The sequence below is a fragment of the Pinus tabuliformis genome, chromosome X (assembly GCF_031772625.1).
Source record: "Pinus tabuliformis cultivar Carrire ecotype Pingquan chromosome X, CPIR1, whole genome shotgun sequence".
NCBI classification, from domain to species: Eukaryota; Viridiplantae; Streptophyta; class Pinopsida; order Pinales; family Pinaceae; genus Pinus; species Pinus tabuliformis.
The window spans coordinates 17,331,184-17,351,054 of record NC_142308.1 but is presented as its reverse complement, the minus strand read 5'-3'; the positions used below and the strand labels follow the sequence as shown (position 1 = coordinate 17,351,054).

General features: G+C 38.7%; 1 protein-coding gene across 1 annotated transcript; it reads left to right on the top strand.

Annotated features, from left to right (window-relative positions):
* The first annotated feature begins 12,962 nt into the window (after positions 1-12,962).
* LOC149138101 (glutamate receptor 3.2-like) lies at positions 12,963-17,113 on the top strand. Its single transcript, XM_089449731.1, has 6 exons — positions 12,963-13,333; positions 13,787-15,108; positions 15,220-15,500; positions 15,615-15,646; positions 15,758-16,152; positions 16,248-17,113. The coding sequence occupies exons 1-6, from the start codon at positions 13,054-13,056 to the stop codon at positions 16,944-16,946; spliced, it is 3,009 nt and encodes a 1,002-aa protein (XP_089305857.1). The 5' UTR covers positions 12,963-13,053; the 3' UTR covers positions 16,947-17,113.
* The last annotated feature ends 2,758 nt before the right edge of the window (positions 17,114-19,871 follow it).

The following is a 19,871-nucleotide window of genomic DNA, read 5'->3' as shown; positions in this document are numbered from 1 at the left end:
TGAATTTCTTCGAAGTAATTCCGAGGAATGTTGTAGTAGCCGAGGAGTTAGGGGCGATTAACAGAGACTTATGTTAGACATGGAATGGTAGGGAATAATGGCTAGGACGACCTTTGAATTAGTTGCAGAAATCGTAAATAAAGAGATTAAGGTTCCCAGCTCCAGTGGCTTACTGCTCCGCTTCATTTATTCAGGACGAAATGGTGGAGGACATGCAGTAGTCGTGGATGATTACTTGCGTATATATGTGCAATGCCAGCAACATACTCTCCTCACAATTCCTCTCTTCCGCCGAAGAATGAAGAATAAAGGCCGCATAAACTTATAAATAAACCTCTGGACGAGACCTTAAGTGGGAATGGATGGGAAGTGAATAAAATAACAAAATAAATTTATTAATTATTATTATAATTATATATATATATATGTATATATATATTAACGTCTATGAAGTTAAAGATAGTTTATGGGACAGACTGTTTTTCTATTTGCTTGATGTATCAAGCATTTTTTTTGTGAAGCCTTACAATAAATGCTCCTAGTTTCTCGACAAACGTAAATAGATTATCCCATGCCAGTGTATCTGAATAATTTGGTTTCTTTGAAGGCCTCACATTCTAAAATGAAATGTTTTTTTGTTTCCACTTTTCTTGAATAACAAAAAATGCATACTCTTTCCTCGAACACTTCTTTTGGCATTTTTCCAATGCCCTATTTCACAACGGAGTTGTTGATGAGAATTAGTCTTTAACGGAGAAATAAGAATTTTGCTTCTCCAAGAGATATCGTCCTCTAGATAGCTTTTGGTTGATGACTATGAGTGAGATTAAACACTTCAATATAGTACTTTTTCTTTCTTCCTACACTTTTCCTAATAAAAAATGAAAAAATAATAATTTTTTACATTAAAATAATTCATCGTGTATATATATATATTATAAATTATAAAATATTAAATTTTATAATTAAAATTATTTAATAATAATATTTCAAGTTATATATATATATCTATATATATATATATATATATAATTTAAAATAGTATTTTTTTAATAATAATACTTAAAATTAATTATATTATAACCGTTACTGATCTCGATTGAAGACAAATAATTATCCAGAGTTGTATTACGAGCATAATATTACCAATAATTATATTCTTCTATAATTTTTTATTTTTTTATAAAGAATAAAATGTAATAGAGCAAAATATTACCAATCATATTAATATAAAATATTATAAAAAATAAAAATAAAAATTAATATAAATTAAATATATATGAAAATATATTAAGAAAACAAATATAAAAATAAAGAGTATTAAATTTTATTTAAAATATTTATGAAAACAACAACAAAAAATAATGGAAAAACCAAAAAGTTATGATTAAGAAAGCAAATAACATTCATCTTAAAAGTTATAATTAAGGAAAAAAATAAAAATTAAATTATATATGAAAAATTAATAATTACAATAATGGAGGAAAAAATTACATTATAAAAGAAAAGTGATTTTTTTAATGATAAGTGGAAAATAAATTTAACATTATTATATTTAATTTTTTCGATTATAAATAACATAAATTATTTTTGTTTAACTCATTTTTAATATTTATTTTGTATTTTAATTAAATAATATATAACATGAATTTATTATTTAGAAAATTAATTAATAATAGAGGTATATAGTTTTTGTTATTATAAAATTAATTAATAATAGAGGTATATGGTTTTTTTTATTATATTGTTTAAATTACTATTAAATCTCTCTACTAATTTATGATTTAGAGTATTAAAGTAATAATAAAATTATGTAATTTTTGTTTAAATAACTAAATTATTATATATGAGTTTGGAGTATCTCTTAAAGTTATTTTTATTTAGTTAATTTAAGGAAATAAGTTAATGGCCCAAGATCTAGAGGCATTTATCAAGAATGAAAGTCTACTCCTTAATAACTACCAAATAAGGTGGGTTTCCATAAATAACAATAATAAGCTAACTTGCATGTGTAGAAAACAGCGAGTAATACTTATCCCACTGCTAATTTGAAAATAAATTATAATACATTTTCTTATTTTATTAGAAAAATAAAAATAAAATATTATATTATCAAAATTATTACCACCTAATTTATATTTATATCTTATTTGATTAACAAACTTGGAAATGGTTAAAAGTAAAATATAAAAAACTAAACCCTTACTATATTAGTACACCTTCTGCATTTTCTTCCTCAAGGCCTCGGAATTCTAGGTTGACTATCATAACTTCTTAAAATTTTATAAATACTTAGAAAATTATATAAAAACAATAAAATTTAATATTACAATTCATTTGTTCTACTTTCAAAGTTATCTCGATTGAAACTTGCTCTATAATTTAATCTGCGAAAGAAAGTCATGGAATCTCACAGTATTTTTCAATCCCAGAACACCCCGAAATGCATATTTTATTGTCTTTATCTACGTGAGTCAAACTCAGAATCCATGTCACTCTCAATTCAACGTCAATAATACATGATGGGATGGAAGAGGAGTGTGACTCGATAGTTCAGAACAGTGTTTGGGATGTGGTTCCAAGACCAGAGAACATGTCAGTTGTGAGTTCTCGTTGGCTTTACAAGGTAAAGCAAGCTGCTGATGGTAGTGTGGAGAAACGTAAGGAAATATTTGTTGCCCATGGTTTCTCATAGGTCGAGGGGATCGACTATGATGAGACTTTTGCTCCTGTAGCAAGATACTCATCTATCAGATCGATGTTGACACTATCAGCACAGATGGGTTAGAAGATCCATCAGATGGATGTGAAGACTACATTCCTCAATGGCAAGATTGAGGAAGAGGTATACATAGAGCAGCCGGAAGGATTTGAAACCTTCGATTGTGAGTCGCATGTGTGCCGACTCAAGAGAGCTTTGTATGGGCTGAAGCAAGTACCTCGTGCTTGGTACACCAAGATCGATAGCTACTTCACCTAGTTGGGCTTCACAAAGAGTGAAGCAGATGTGAACCTGTACCACATCATGGTAGAAGGTAAGCCATTGATCATTGTTCTTTATGTTGATGATCTAATATTAACAGGTGATGATCAGTTGATCAAGTCTTGCAAGGAGGATCTTGCAAGAGAGTTTGAGATGAAAGACATGGGTCTCATGCACTACTTTCTAGGCATGGAAGTGTGGCAGAAGGATGGGGAAGTGTTTGTGTCTCAAGGAAAGTATGCCAATGAGATACTCAGGAGATTCCACATGGAGAAGTGCAAGCCCATGCAGACTCCTCTAGCAGGTAACTGGAGGAAGGAGGATGCTACTTCAGGTGAGGTAGTAGCTGCTACTGTGTATCGGCAGCTTGTGGGTTCATTGATGTATTTAGTGAACACATGACCAGATTTGTGCTTTGCGGTGAACCAGCTGAGTCAAGCTATGGTTTAGCCTACCAAGCTGTTTTGGAAGGCAGCTAAGCATGTGCTGAGATACCTCAAAGGCACATCTCAGTATGGATTATGGTACAGACGGACAGAGGGAGTGAAGCTTCAGGGCTTCACAGATGCAAATTGGGCAGGGAGTCCATCAAATCAAAAGAGCACTTCAAGAGGAATTTTCAACCTTGGTTCAGTTGCAGTTTCTTGGTACAGCAGGAAACAAAGGCCAATTGCACTTAGCTCAGCAGAGGTTGAATACATGGCTACAAGCCAGGCAGCATGTGAGACCATTTGGATGCGGAAAATTCTAGTTGTGTTGTTTGATCAGAGGATGGATCCAACTGTGATCTATTGCAATAATCAGAGTTGTATCAAACTCTCTGAGAATCCAGTATTTCATGACAGGTCCAAGCACATCGATATCTGGTATCATCATCTTCGAGACTGTGTGGTGAAGAGGATCATGTTGTTGCAGTATGTTTCGACCGAGGAGCAGGATGCAAACATTTTGACTAAGGCATTGTCAAAATGCAAATTCGAGTTCCACAGAGACAAGGTCGGGGTGGCAGATAATCCCTTTCTTGTTGAGAGGGAGTATTGAAAATAGCAACAAGAAATGCTAAAAATAGCATTGTTATAGATAGCATTACGGGATACATTCAAAATTTAATTAGTCCCTAAATTAAAATTGAGAATTCAAATTCAAATTTGATCTCAGCAGCGGTTTGTAAAATAATTAATTAATTCATATTGGGTTAATTAGTTGGAGAAAATCAAACATGAAGTCTATGTGAAGACATGCAATAGTTATCCCTTTGATTGAGGAAGTTATCCCTTAATTAAGGAGATCAGGATGAGTTGTAATTAGTTAGCTCAGTTAACTGAGTTAAGTCTAGTTAGATTACTTCCAATGGTTTGTGGAACTGATTGTGAGTTCAGTTAGTCAATGCATGCATGCATGCAACTAGTGTACTTCAGATAACTGAATATTCTCTCATAAATAACTCATGCATGTCAGTTCAGACAGAGACCCAGTTGAGATCAAAGGATGGGACAGTGTACTATCAATTGCAGGAATATTCCTATGAGGATATCTCTTGCATGCAGAAGAAATTCTTTCCTTGAAGATTGCGCAGTTATTTCAGAGGTTAGTGAGCAGTGTGTGAGGTAATTACACACAGGTGGCAGCTTGAGGACCCAGGAGAAACTACGCAAGGAAATAGGAGGCTTGGAGGACTGAAGGAAGGCATATGTGTTTTCTATTCTGTCTATGAGCAGCAATGAGGGATTGTACTGAGAGCTGGATAGCTTGTGCGCTAAAGCTTTGTGTAATCCTGAGATATCTCCACTTGTATGATAATACAGAGATCGGGGTTTTTAGCTGAAGCTTTCCCCAGAGTATTCTTCTGTGTTCATGTGTGATTGATTTCTTCTTCATTTGTTATATGTGTTCTATTTGATCTTGCTCAAAATTGATTAAGCTTCCGCAAGTTTGTTTGTAGAAGTAGATCAAGTATTTTTCTTTAGTTACATTGCATTATCAAGTGATCTAATGTGAGAATTTCTACATGGTATTAGAGCAAAGGTGATCAAAGCGGAGAACAATATAACTAGAAGGGAGAAGTTCAAGTTTTGAAGTTCTTAGGTACAGAATTGATTTCTTATCACATCTCAAAATTCACCAATGGCGTTCAATGGCTTGAGACTCGAGTATGCCCTGGATGGAAGCTCGAATTACATAGCCTGGAAGGATCGCATGGAAGCGGTATTAGAGGAAAACGGGGTAAAGGACTTCATTGATCAAGAAGTCCACAAGCCAGTACCAACTAATGCCCAAGAATTGGCGGAATGGAAGAAATGTGTGGCAAGAGCGAGGAGGATTCTTTTGGAGGGAGTTCGAGACCATATTGTCTCGAGTCTCCATGGGAAGGAGACACCGTTTTCAATGTGGAAGACATTTAAGGATCTATATCAGAACAACAGCAATCAAAGGAAGCTGGTGCTAAAAGATAGCTTCGGAAAATCAAGTATGAAAAAGGTGACACGATCTCTACATATCTGAACAAGCTCACCACCTGCAAAGATGAGCTTGGAAGTGTAGGAATCATGATAGTCGATGATGACATGGTGAGTCTTGCTCTCCTCATTCTTCCTAAGAGCTAGCATAGCTACCAAGACTCAGTGAATGGAAGAGAGAAACTGCCAGATTGGGAACGACTGTGGTTGGATCTGATGCAGGAGGAGATCAGGAGAAGCACCAGAGATGGTTCTTCATCAAAGCATGATGATGAAGAAAATCTAGCCTTAGCAAGTAAGGTAAGGAAAGGGAAAGGGAAGGCTTCCCATTCCAAATCGAGTTCTTCCCATGGTGGGAAGAAGATTGACAAATCTAAAGTGTGATGCTTTTATTGTCATGAGGTGGGCCATTATGCAACAAATTGTCCACAGAATAAATCCTAGAAGGGATCCTCGAAAGAATCAGATGGTGAGGCACTGGCCTCACAATTCGAATTGGATTTTACCCTCATCGCATGCATGGTTTCATCGATGGTGGCTTGTGTTTGGTACCTGGACAGTGGAGCCTCACTCCACATGACTAGTGACAAGAGTTTATTCAGTACCTTGGAGGAGAAGGACCTCCAAATGCGCATAGAGATGGGCGATGATGGAAAGTACCGTGTTTCAAGTGAAGGCACAATTGTGTTTCAGAGGGAGCATGGAGCTCCTCTCACCCTGACTGATGTAAAGTATGTGCCTGGACTGAAGAAGAACCTGGTATCTGTCGCAATGTTGGAAGACAAAGGCTATGATGTAGTCTTCAGTAAAGGAAAGACATTCCTGAGACACATCGCCACGGGTCAGACCAAGAGGATTGGGATTCAAGTGAAGAATCTCTACAAGCTGGAGGTAGATGACTGTGCTGCATTGAGTTCCAAAGCAAAGTTGATGCAAAGCCAAGATATTGGCAAGTTATGGCATAGAAGATTGGGCCACTTGCATCATGGGGACTTGATGATCATGCAATAGATATCTACCAGACTTCCCAAAGGTAAACTTGAGCAAGTAGATACATGCAAAGGTTATACCTTGGGTAAGTATGCAAAATCTTCCTTTCATGATCGAGACAGTCAAGCTGAGGCGATCTTGCAGTGAGTTCATACAGATGTGTGGACCATTCTCAACAAAATCCACTGTGAAACAAAGGTACTATGTTATTTTCATTGATGATTTTCCTCGTAAGTGCTGGATCTATTTCATGCAGAAGAAGGATCAGACCTTCTCCAAGTTTTGTGAGTTCAAAGCTTTGGTTGAGAAGGAATCAGGGAAGAAAATAATGGCCTTGAGAAGTGACAATGGTGGAGAGTATGTCTCTCAAGAGTTTAAGGACTTTTGTGCAGCGGAAGGAATTAAACGGGATTTGACGACACCCCATAACCCACAGCAGAATGGGGTGGCCGAGAGGAAGAATAGAATGATTGTGGGAGCAGCTCAGGTGATGCTGCATGACCAAGGCCTACCACTTCATTTGTGGGTTGAGGCATGCAATACAGCGGTATACTTGCAGAATAGAAGCCCGCATCGCATACTTGGGATGAAGACACCAGAGGAAGCCTTCTCCGGGAAGAGACCAGATGTGAGTCACTTCAGGATCTTTGGCTCATCGGTATTTTGCCATATGACCAAAGATGCCCGAAAGAAACTTAAGCCAATAGCTGCGTTGGGGATACTTGTGGGGTACACTAATACACCCCACAACTATCGGGTGTTCTTGCCTACCAGTCAGAGGACAGTGGTACGCAGAGATCTAAAGTTCGACGAGCAGAAGGCCATGCAAGTTTCCCTTGAGAGGGAGCTCAAGTTGCATGCAGAGGAGGAACTTTTGGTTCCTAACGAGGAGGAGCCTTAGACTAATACAGAGCAGCCACATGAAGAGGTTCCAGGAGTGGAGACATCCACTCATGCAGAGTCTTCCAAAGAGGGGCGGAAACACACAAGGGAAGCTGACAGATTGTTGATGGATGCGAGCGAAAATGTGGGAGAGCCATCTTCTCAGCGCCGATAGAGGAGGTCACCTAAGCGATACACTGGGTACATGGCCCTTATTGGGGAGTGTGTAGAGACCGAATCATCTTCCTTTGAGGAAGCAGTGCAGCAGCCAGTTTGGGTTGATGCTATGGTGGACGAGTATGACTCCATAGTTCGGAACAGTGTTTAGGATGTGGTTCCAAGACTGGAGAACAAGTTAGTTGTGAGTTCTCGTTGGATTTACAAGGTAAAGCAAGTTGTTGATGGTAGTGTGGAGAAACATAAGGCAAGATTTGTTGCCCGTGGTTTCTCAGAGGTCGAGGGGATTGACTATGATGAGACTTTTGCTCCATTAGCAAGATACTCATCTATCAGATTGATGTTGGCACTATCAGCATAGATGGGTTGGAAGATCCATCAGATGGATGTGAAGACTGCATTCCTTAATAGCAAGATTGAGGAAGAGGTGTACATAGAGCAGCCGGAAGGATTTGAGACCTTCGATCGTGAGTCGCATGTGTGCCGACTCAAGAGAGCTTTATACGGGCTGAAGCAAGCACGTTGTGCTTGGTACAGCAGGATCGACAGCTACTTCACTGAGTTGGTCTTCACAAAGAGTGAAGCAGATGCAAACCTGTACCACGTCATGGTAGAAGGTAAGCCATTGATCATTGTTCTTTATGTTGATGATCTAATATTAACAGGCGATGATCAGTTGATCAAGTCTTGGAAGGAGGATCTTGCAAGAGAGTTTGAAATGAAAGACATGGGTCTCATGCACTACTTTCTAGGCATGGAAGTGTGGCAGAAGGATGGGGAAGTGTTTGTGTCTCAAGAAAAGTATGCCAATGAGATACTCAGGAGATTCCACATGGAGAAGTGCAAGCCCATGCAAACTCCTCTAGAAGGTAACTGGAGGAAGGAGGATGCTACTTCAGGTGAGGTAGTAGTTGCTACTGTCTATCGGCAGCTTGTGGGTTCATTGGTGTATTTAGTGAACAGACGAAAAGATTTGTGCTTCGCAGTGAACCCGCTGAGTCAATCTATGGTTTAGCCTACCAAGCTGTTTTGGAAGGCAGTTAAGCATGTGCTGAGATACCTCAGAGGCACATCTCAGTAGGATTATGGGACAGATGGACAGAGGGAGTGAAGCTTCAGGGCTTCATAGATGTAGATTGGGTAGGGAGTCCATAAGATTAGAAGAGCACTTCAGGAGGAATTTTCAACCTTGGTTCAACTGCAGTTTCTTAGTACAGCAAGAAATAGAGGTCAGTTGCACTTAGCTCAGCAGAGGCTGAATACATGGCTGCAAGCTAGGCAGCATGTGAGGTCATTTGGATGCAGAAAATTCTTGTTGGGTTGTTTGATCAGAGGATGGATCCAACTGTGATCTATTGCAATAATCAGAGTTGTATCAAAATCTCTAAGAATCCAATATTTCATGACAGGTCCAAGCACATCGATATCCGGTATCATTATCTTCAAGACTGTGTGGTGAAGAGGATCATGTTGTTGCAGTATGTTTCGACCGAGGAGTAGGATGCAGACATTTTGACTAAGGCATTGTCAAAATGCAAATTCGAGTTCCACAGAGACAAGATCGGGGTGGTAGATAATCCCTTTCTTGTTGAGAGGGAGTGTTGAAAATAGCAACAAGAAATGCTAAAAATAGCATTGCTATAGATAGCATTGCGGGATACATTCTAATTTTAATTAGTCCCTAAATTAAAATTCGAATTTGATCTCAGCAGCGATTTGTAAAATAATTAATTAATTCATCTTGAGTTAATTAGTTGGAGAAAATCAAACATGAAGTCTATGTGAAGACATGCAACAGTTATCCCTTTGATTGAGGAAGTTATCCCTTAATTAAGGAGATCAGGATGAGTTGTACTTTGAGTTGTAATTAGTTAGCTCAATTAACTGAGTTAAGTCCAGTTAGATTAGTTCCAACAGTTTGTGGAACTAATTGTGAGTTCAGTTAGTCAATGCATGCATGCATGCAACTAGTGTACTTCAGATAACTAAATATTCTCTCATAAATAACTCATGCATGTTAGTTCAAATAGAGACCCAGTTGAGATCAAAGGCTGGGACAGTGTACTATCAGTTGCAGGAATATTCCCATGAGGATATCTCTTGCATGCAGAAGGAATTCTTTCCTTGAGGATTGCGCAGTTATTTCAGAGGTTAGTGAGTAGTGTGTGAGGTAATTACACACAGGTGGCAGCTTGAGGACCCAGGAGAAACTGCGCAAGGAAATAGGAGGCTTGGAGGACTGAAGGAAGGCATATGTGTTGTCTATTATGTCTATGAGCAACAGTGAGGGATTGTGCTGAGAGCTAGATAGCTTGTGAGCTAAAGCTTTGTGTAATCATAAGATATTTCCACTTGTATGATAATACATAGATCGAGGTTTTTAGTTGAGGCTTTCCCTAGAGTATTCTTTTGTGTTCATGTGTGATTGATTTCTTCTTCATCTATTATATGTGTTCTATTTGATCTTGCTCAAAATCGATTAAGCTTCTGCAAGTTTGTTTTTAGAAGTAGATAAAATATATTGCTTTAGTTGCATTGCATTATCAGGTGATCTACCATGAGAATTTCTACAAATAATGACTGCCTCTATTATATACCGACCTAAAACATGAATATAAGGTTCATCCTTTTCGGATAGACCATATGTCTGTGCTTTGAGATTTGATACCTTCACCATGTAATGAAGATTTTCACCCAAACTAGAGTTGACTTTGACTTGTTGACTTTCACATCAAACTGTGGAGCTCCTACTTGGCCTGCAAGGCCTCATTTACCTGCTTACTCACAAATTTCAACAAGCTCTTTCTCTTTCATCCGGAGTCCAAATGCATTTGTTCAAGTTGCGTTGGAATATTTTTTCTGAGCTCTACGCGACGGTGCTAGCTCTGTTTGCATCCAAAAACTTTGATTTTTTGGCCTTTTCTATTTCTTTGATCATCCATTGATCAATTTCATATCAGTTATGCCCTAGATTTCTCAACAAAGGCATCCCCTTGAAGTCGATACTTCTTTGATACTAGATGTAGGTTTTAACCCTGTACAGAAAAGATCTGGAAATGGATTCTTAAAATAGAAAAATATACATTCTACAATGGCGAGCATATAAAATATACACAGATTTTCTCTTGAAAACCAAATTGTTTTTTCATTATATTCCTTTCAATATTACAATAGATTATATACATGCTGAAGCATTCATAAACCTTAATCCATTAACTCTGGGTTAGAACATAACCATAGTTTCCTTTGATCAAATCTACAAAATACCATGGGAAAAAAATCATAATGCCTAAAACCGTGTGCAAAACCATGTGTAGGTCTATCCCCATCATTGGGTCCACTCCCCATCTTTGGGTCTACCCAACCAATATTGAGTCCGCATTAAAAAAAATTCTCAGGGTTCTGCCCCAAACCCCGTGTAGGGGGGTTATCGCCCCTTGTAAACCCCCTGCACCCGACGCAATGTAACAATGCCTGGGGCTGGTTATGGGAAGAATGTAACGCATACCCAACAATTTTGATAATGTTTGTAAATGTCGCAATGTAACAACGCCTGGGGCTAGTTGCGGGAAGAATGTAACGCATACCCAACAATTTTGATAATGTTTGTAAATGTCAATTTGGATGATAGATAGACTTTGCTAATTAAAAAACGCTAAAGTTTCTAGTAGATCATGTATTGTAGAGGATAACATATTGGTGAAGATCAAAATTAAAGCTAGTTGTTAAAGTGAGAAGCCCCTACTTGTCATGTGTGTCACCTTATTTGGAATGTTATGATCAGTGGTCATGATTAGTTAGAGTAGTTTTTTGAAATAAGTGTGTTCTTATGATTTAGGAATTCGTTAAATCTAATTAGATAGAGAAATATTTTGGAAATAATTAGCTTCCTAAATTAATGTATACTTGAGTTATTTGTTCAATTAATGTGGTGAGATTAACTTGTTTATCTTGAAAACTCATTCATGTAACATTATTTGATTAATTAATAAAAAAGAGATTACTATGAAGAAGGAGTTAATTAAAAAGGAGTTCTTCCAGTGGTTTTCATCATCTATCCACATCCAATGAATGACTGACACTTGTTAGAATCCATGTGAAAAACCATTTGATAAAACACTTAAACTGTATTCAAATAATTCTGAACCACCCTGTTCGCACTGTGTTCTGATCCAACATGTTCACACTACACCTTCCATGTGTAGTTCATGGAGCGGTCATACCTTATCCAAAATCTCCAACGATCTAATGATTCTATCTTGTCGGCTTTTTGGCTCAACGTTCGTGGGGTAAATGACTAAAAAAATTGCCAAAAGCCAAAATTGTAATCTAGCATCTTTGAATTATTGATTTTCAATGATAGCGTGGAAAAATTTATTGCTAAAATCCTCACGGCTACGTCTCTCAAGAAGTTGCGAGGAATGTTGTATCAGCCTAGGAAGTAAGTGCGATTGACAGAAGCATTATGTTAGACAGTGACTGGTACGAATAATGGCAAAGACGGCTTTTGAATTAGCTGCAGAAATCGTAAACAAAGAGACTAAGCTCCCCAGATCCGAAGATCCTGAGAAAAAGGAGGTGGAAAGCTCTGTTTTGCTTCGCCTGGGGAGATGTCTATTCCCAGACCATTACGTAAACGGTAATAGACTATATTATGTGGTCATGCCTTTTCCAAAATCTCGTAGGGTTTTTGGCTCCACGTTCGTAGGGTCATTGACTCAAAAATTACCAAGCAACTCAACAAAAGACGAAATTGTAATCAAGCATCTTTGAATGGTTGAACTTCAATGATAGCATGGAAAAGTTTATTGCTAAAATCCTCACAGCTAAAAATGGACTAATTTATGATTTAGAGTATTAAAGTAATAATAAAATTACGTAGTTTTTGGTTAAATAGCTAAATTATTATATATGAGTTCGGAGAATCTCTTAAAGCTATTTTTATTGGGCTAATTGACAAGAATGAAAGTCCATCTCTTAATAGGTGATTTTTCATAAATAACAATAATAAATTAACCTGTATGTGCAAAAAACAGCGAGTAATACTTATCCCACTGGTAATTTAAAAAATATATTATAGTATATTTTCCTATTTTATTAGAAAATAGAATAAAATATTATATTATCAAAATTATTACCACCTAATTTATATTTATATGTTATTTGATTAACAAACTTGGTAATGGTTAAAAGTAAAATATAAAAATCTGAACTCTTACTGTATTAGTACACCTTCTGCATTTTCTTCCTCAAGGACTCGGTATCCCAGGTCGACTATCATAACTTCTTACAATTTTAAAAATACTTAGAAAATTATATAAAAACAATAAAATTTAACTTATGTCGATTGCAACTTGCTGTATAAATCAACACATCACCATTATATTCTTCAATAAACAATCACAACCGTTCAACTATTGCCACACCATACCTGATGTTTCTCCCAAGTCAATCCAGACAAAACAGCGTGTTTCTTTCCGCCTTCTGTTGACAAAATAGAGTTGCAGGGATCTATTTATTGAAATCTTTGGCTCCCGTTGTCTTTGGCTGTACACGGCAACGATCATGGGGGTTTCGATTCTGAAGTTCTTCCTCTCTCTTCTACTTTGTTTACTGAATTTCTATGGAGAGGATGCAAGGAATGCTGTAGCAGCAGAGGATGGGAGGAGGGCAATTAATATAGGCGTCATACTAGACAAGGATTGGTACGAAATAGTAACGGCCTTTGAATTAGCTGCAAAAGACGTAAATAACGAGAATAAGCTCCCCAACTCCAGTCGCTTAGCGCTCCACTTTCGCTTTTCAGAATCTGGTGGACAAAATGCAGTCATGGCCGCCTCAGCTGGTATTGATTAACTCCAATAATCACTGTTTCAAAATAGAATTAATTTTAATTGTTTGTATTTTCAATTCAGGATTCAACTGCGTTAAAGAGATATAAGGCTAAAACACTGCGAGTTACTATAAAAGAAATTAAAGGGTTATATCCGGGTCGGTTGAATTTACATTAAAAAAAAAAAAAAATGGTTCCAAATCCAAAATTGGAAAATAGGTGAATTTTGTTTTAAAATATGCACATTTTAAGAAATACAATTCTTCTCAGGTGCGGGGTTCGAATCCCTTAGATTAAGGGGCCTCGGGGTTCGTATCTATTAGATTAAACTTCCCACGCACTATTTTGCTATGGATTTCTACGCAAGATTTTCTACGAAATAGAAAGTGCAGAGCGTTGGATGCAAGAAATCTGAACGAGTAAAATAGTTCTAACAGCATTAAACAAACTGTTGCTTTTCTACAGCTGTAGATCTATTGAAAAAACAAGTGGTGGCCATAATAGGACCACAAACATCGCAAGAAGCCGGGTTCGTGATAGATCTGTGTACTGCTTCGAAGGTGCCAATGATTTCATTCTCTGTAACGGATCCCTCGCTGTCTGCCCACCGCTATCCCTATTTCATCCGTTTGCCTCATAGCGACGCCGTCCAGGCCGACGCCATTGCAGCGCTGGTCGAATACTACGGCTGGAGAAAAGTCGTGGCCGTCTACGCCGACAACGATTACGGCACCGGCATGCTGCCCTTTTTGACCGATTCTCTCAGTAACGTGGGATGCGAAATCGCTTACAGATCGGCCATTCCAGCGAACGCAAATGGAAGTGCTACAAGAGCGAAGCTTTCCGAGCTGAAGGACATGCAGATCACTAGAGTTTTCGTTGTTCACATGACTTTCGAACTGGGCACTCTTTTCTTCTCAGAAGCTCGGAAGATGGGGATGATGAACAATAGTGAAAATGCATGGATTATTACAGAGGGGTTGAGCGCCGTTCTCGACGTCATGAACGAATCAAGTATCGCGTCCATGGAAGGTGTTCTAGGAACCAGAATTTATATTCCAAACTCTACTCAGTTGCTTGATTTTGATCGCAGGTGGAAACAACAGTTCATAGCCGAGAATCCCCCGGATGGAAGGCCGGCAAAGCTCAACATGTACGGTTACTATGCCTACGATGCCGTTTGGATGATCGCTCAGGCTCTCCAACGTTTTGGTAACGACGAATTTATTTTTTCACAGTCCCCAATTAACCCAAATACACAGTTGTCGAATCTTCCAGTTTTCAAACAAGGGGAACAATTGCTACACCGACTAGGGAACGCCAATTTCAGTGGTTTAAGCGGGCAATTGGAAATAGTTGAAGGGGAGGTTACAGGTGACACGTATGAAATACTCAACGTCTTGGGCAAAGGCAAGGGCTATCGCCCAGTTGGGTACTGGAGATCAAATGGAATTTCTAATTCCTTAGGGGGCAGTGAGCTTGAAAATGTTACTTGGCCAGGAGGATCCACAGACCCACCCCGCGGCTGGGCAACGCCTACCAAAAACAAGCCGTTGAGAATCGCGGTTCCAATTAAAGACGGATTCCACGGGTTTGTCGTCACAGAGACAAATGCATCCGGCGTGCGAGTAGTCCCTGAGGATAATCCGGGTTTTGTAATTGAAATATTTAGAGCCGTTCTCAAAAACCTTTCATATGATGTTCCGCACGAATTCATTCCTTACAATCACGGGCCACTTTTGCCGGGTTACTATGATGACCTAATCCAACAAGTCTCCTTATCAAAGGTCAGCTGTTAAAAATTTTCCTCTCTTTCTCCATTATCCAGTTCCAGCTACATAAGTGCCTCTTTTATTCAACCAAACTAATTTGGAGTGTTTTTTTAATGCGCTGATCAGGAGTTCGATGCAGCTGTGGGGGATTTTACCATCCTTGCAAACCGCAGCATATATGTGGATTTCACTCAGCCCTATTTTGAATCAGGGCTGGTGATGGTAGTGCCAATAAAGGCAGCCAATCCGAGCAATGCTTGGACATTTGTCCTTCCTTTTACACGAGCCATGTGGGGTACAACCGGAGCATTCTTTGTATTTACAGGATTAGTTGTTTGGCTGCTTGAACACAAGGTCAACGATACTTTCAGAGGAAAGCCCAAAGCACAAATTACAACCTTCCTATGGTAATATTCATTTTCAATATCTTTCATAGGGCTAATGTATTTTCATTTATGAATTTTTAAAATTAAATAAAAAAAAACACTGTTGATATCTTTGGTGTTAACTAATGTTTGCAGGTTCTCATTTTCCACTCTCTTTTTCTCTCAGAGTAAGTGTGTTATTTACTTTCATTTTTTTATTATATCATTAATGCTTTGATAAACTGTGTTAATCGTTTTATTAGTGATTCAAAAAATTGCAAATTATTTGTCTGATACAGGGGAAAAAGTTGTCAGCAGTTTGGCTCGAGGAGTCATAATAATCTGGCTTTTCGTAGTTCTGATACTGCAATCTAGCTACACAGCAAATCTCACAGCAATCTTAACAGCAAAACAAATGCAGCCGACCATTGAAGACGTAGAGTCTCTGAAATCCAGCGGACTGCCAGTGGGTTACAACGCGGGATCTTTCGTAGGCGAATACCTGGTAGAGCACCTGGGGATAGAGCGCAAGAAGCTAAAGGGATATTCATCACCACAAGAATATGCGAACGCGCTGTCAAATGGATCAGTGGCTGCCATATTTGCCGAAATCCCTTATATTTGCATTTTCCTGTCTGAACAAAGTGGATTCACAATAGTTGGCGACACATATAGAACTGGGGGCTTAGGCTTCGTATGTTTCCATCACATTCATTTTATTTGTTGCTACTAGTGTTAAGACTAGTAAATTTTTTTGCTACTAGTGACTTTGATTTGATTCATTCACAGGCATTTCCGAAGGGATCTCCGCTCGTATCGGACATGTCAACGTCGGTTTTGGAGGTTGCAGAGGGCCCGAAAAGTCAGGAAATTCGGAAGAAATATTTCAACAACAGTAAAGACTGCAGCAGCGGAGGGCCTCAAGAAAATTCGAATAGGCTAAGCATAGAGAGCTTCTGGGGCCTCTTCCTCGTTACGGGTTCCGCTTCAGCGATGGGTTTGCTCATATATTTGGGTCGTTTCCTTTACACATATGTTCGCCATCGCCTTCCACAGGAGCAACAGCACTTCCCCTCCACAAAACATTTAATCTCAAGCCGCTTGAAAAGCTTCCTAAATTACATGGACGAGAAAAAGGAATCCGAAAACGCTAAGGAAACCAGTCGAGAAAGTGATGAAAATCTCCCTAAGGCCCCCATTTTTGGTACCAATATTTCTACTCCGCCGGAGTGGGAAAGTCCAGTGAGCGTAAACACCGGTGGTCACATAGAAGAAGAACTAAGCGACTATGAAGACACCGGTGGTCACATAGAAGGCGGCGGCGGCTATATTGAAGATACCGGTGGTCACATAGAAGGAGAAGGAGGCGGCGGTGTAACCACCGGTGGAGGTCCCATAGAAGAAGACGACGACTATGAAGACACCTCATCCTCCGCGTGGTCATCGCGCTCTTCTTCATTTCTTTGGCTGCCGGGGGCAACATCTTAATGATCAACATCTTAAGGTTCTTATCATATTTGTTCTTCAAAAAACACCCTTTGCTTAATCACGTCTGTGCTGGACGCGACACTTGTTTAATATTCGTTGGCTTTCAATAATCACAGCTGTAACTTTTAAAACTGCTTTGTATCTTGCTTATTTTTATTAAAGAATAGAAAAAAATAATTATCATAATTCAAGTCAAGTTAGGGGACAACTCTGTCGCTGTTATAGAGAATATAGACTGTTGAAATCTAATTTCAACGCAGCTGCCAGAAACCGGTCAGCTAATCCGCCGGAAAGCTCTCGGGTTGATTTCAGGCAGAAGGAATAATCCGGCAAGGAGCTCCGAGAAAATATGGAGCTGACGCGTGGTTGACCCCTGACGTAACGCAACGTAAGAATCTCGGGGGTTAATGTTCAGCACTTGTTGGCCTTCCGATATTCTCCTCCTCCGTTCGATCTACTCCACCCTTTTCGTCCGTTGATTGCCCAAACCTGCATATGAACATACATTAATGACTTTGCGTGGAGTGAATTTCATTTTTGGTTGACCGCGGTAAAATAATTAATGAATTAATTGTTACAGTAGAGAATAGGTAAGGTGATTTAAATTTTAATGTTTTTATATGTATCGGAGGTATGGTGGTGCATTTAAAGAAAGGCATGGGTGTTAAAAATACTTACGGCACGTAAAAGTAATTGTGTTTTTTTTTTATTTTGTTTTGTTTTCAAAAAAAATGAAAAGGGCTCGTGCATTGACTATTGTAAAAAAAAGAGAGCAGTGAAAAACGTGCTTTGCATCTCTGTTTTGTTTGGCACATGGGATATAAGGTTTTTGTTGTTGGCCATCGTAGAATAGTGGTGCAGCGAAAAACCATGTGTGGTATGTATTGAACACACAACAGTGTGTAAAATGAGTAGAACCAGGTGATGTAATTTTTGGAATAGCAAAAACCATGTGTGGTTTTGCACAGCAGTGCAGAAAGGAAATGGTGGAGCGATTTTTGTAACTCTGTGTAAGTTTCTTTTCACAACAGTAAACTTATGTAAATCTTTTTATTACAACAGTAAGTTGTTTTTCACACCAGTGAATATAAAAAGGATTTTACAGTGGTAAATCTTTGCATCAGGTTTTAATGAATAGAATGTTCTTATGGTGTTGAAATATTCTGTCTCTCAGTGAATTTTTTTTAAGTCTTCTGTGCACAAAAGGATCCTGGAGAAAAGTAAAAACAGAGCATTGCCTCTGTGTGTTTGAATGTTTGGTTTTTGGTATTTTCCCCATTAAAAAATTCCCAACAGTGGTATCAGAGCAGGCTTAGGCTCTTTGAAGGTGACAAAGAAGCTGAAGGGAGAAGGTTTGTAGCTGCAGCAAAACTTCTCAGGCAGACAGAAGACTCAGACATCAAAGGATTCAGGTATTTCAAAAGTTTTTTTTGTGTTATTGAAGAGACAGTCAGTGTTTTAAACACACAGTCAAGGATTTAGAGGCATAGATCAGAATACAAGGAATGGCCAGCACAAGCACTGGTATGGGTTTGTTTAACACCCAGCTCCCACAGTTTAATGGGAAGAACTATGACTATTGGGCAATAACCATGACAGCCCTGTTTGCCTCTCAAGACTTATGGGAAATAGTTGAGGAAGGTTTTGAAGAACCAGCAGATGAAACTGAGTTCAATGCACTAACTCAGGGAGAGAGAGATCAGCTGAAGAGCAATAGGAAGAAGGACTCAAAAGCCCGTATGTTGTTGTATCTTGCAGTAGACCAGAGTGTGTTTCCAAGGTTAGCAGCAGCTAAGACAGCAAATGAAGCATGGCAAACCCTCAAGACAGCCTATCAAGGCATGGAGAGAGTGAAGACAGCAAAACTACAATTGCTGAGAAAGGATTTTGAGAACTTGAACATGAAGGAGTCAGATAACATTGACTCATTCTTCACTCATGTGATTGGTGTAATCACACAAATGAGAACTCATGGAGAAACCATTGAAGATAGAAGAATTGTGGAGAAAATATTGAAGGTCTTACCCTCAAAGTTTGATGCCATAGTCACCACCATCGAAGAGACAAAGGATCTCTCAAGTTATTCAGTTGATGAGCTACATGCATCACTGATAACACATGAGCAGAGGTTGAGTAGGAATGAAAACTCATCTCTTGAGCAAGCCTTCAAGACCCAGATGTCCTTTGGAAGAGGAAGAGGTCAAGGAAGAGGAAACAAAAGAGGAAGAGGCAGAAGCCAGAATAGAGGTGGAAGGAACAGCCCATCAAATGCACAAGGAAGAGGCAGCAATCCAAATCAGAACCAAGGCCAAGGCAGCAGCCAACAAAGAGAACAGTTTCATGCTCAAGGACAAAGGTATGATAAATCTAATGTTCAATGCTATTATTGCAAAAAGTATGGACATTATGCAAGTGATTGTAGAAGAAACAACATGATATGAACAGCAGACAAAATGCAAATGTTACAAGAGAAAACAGCAGTCAAAATAATGTTCTGCTAGCTTGTAACATGGCTGAAACACATAGTGAAGACATTTGGTTTTTAGACTGAGGTTGCAGCAACCATATGACAGGAAACATTGCCCTCTTCTCAGCCTTAAATCAGAATTTGATATCAGAGGTCACACTAGGAACTGATTGTAAAGTGTCTGTTATGGGAAAAGGGGAGATAAAAATATTTACAAAGCAAGGAGAAAAGAAAACCATAGCAGATGTATACTATGTCCCCGGAATGAGATGTAACCTATTGAGTGTTGGACAGCTTATCCAAAAGGGTTACAATGTTTACTTTGAAAATGATGTGTGCACCATCATGGACATACCACCCAGCAAAAGATGCATTGCTGAAGTGAAGATGACAAGGAACAGGATGTTCCCTCTCCGGATCAGGGCAGACATGAAGAACAAAAGGGAAATGGCAGCAGT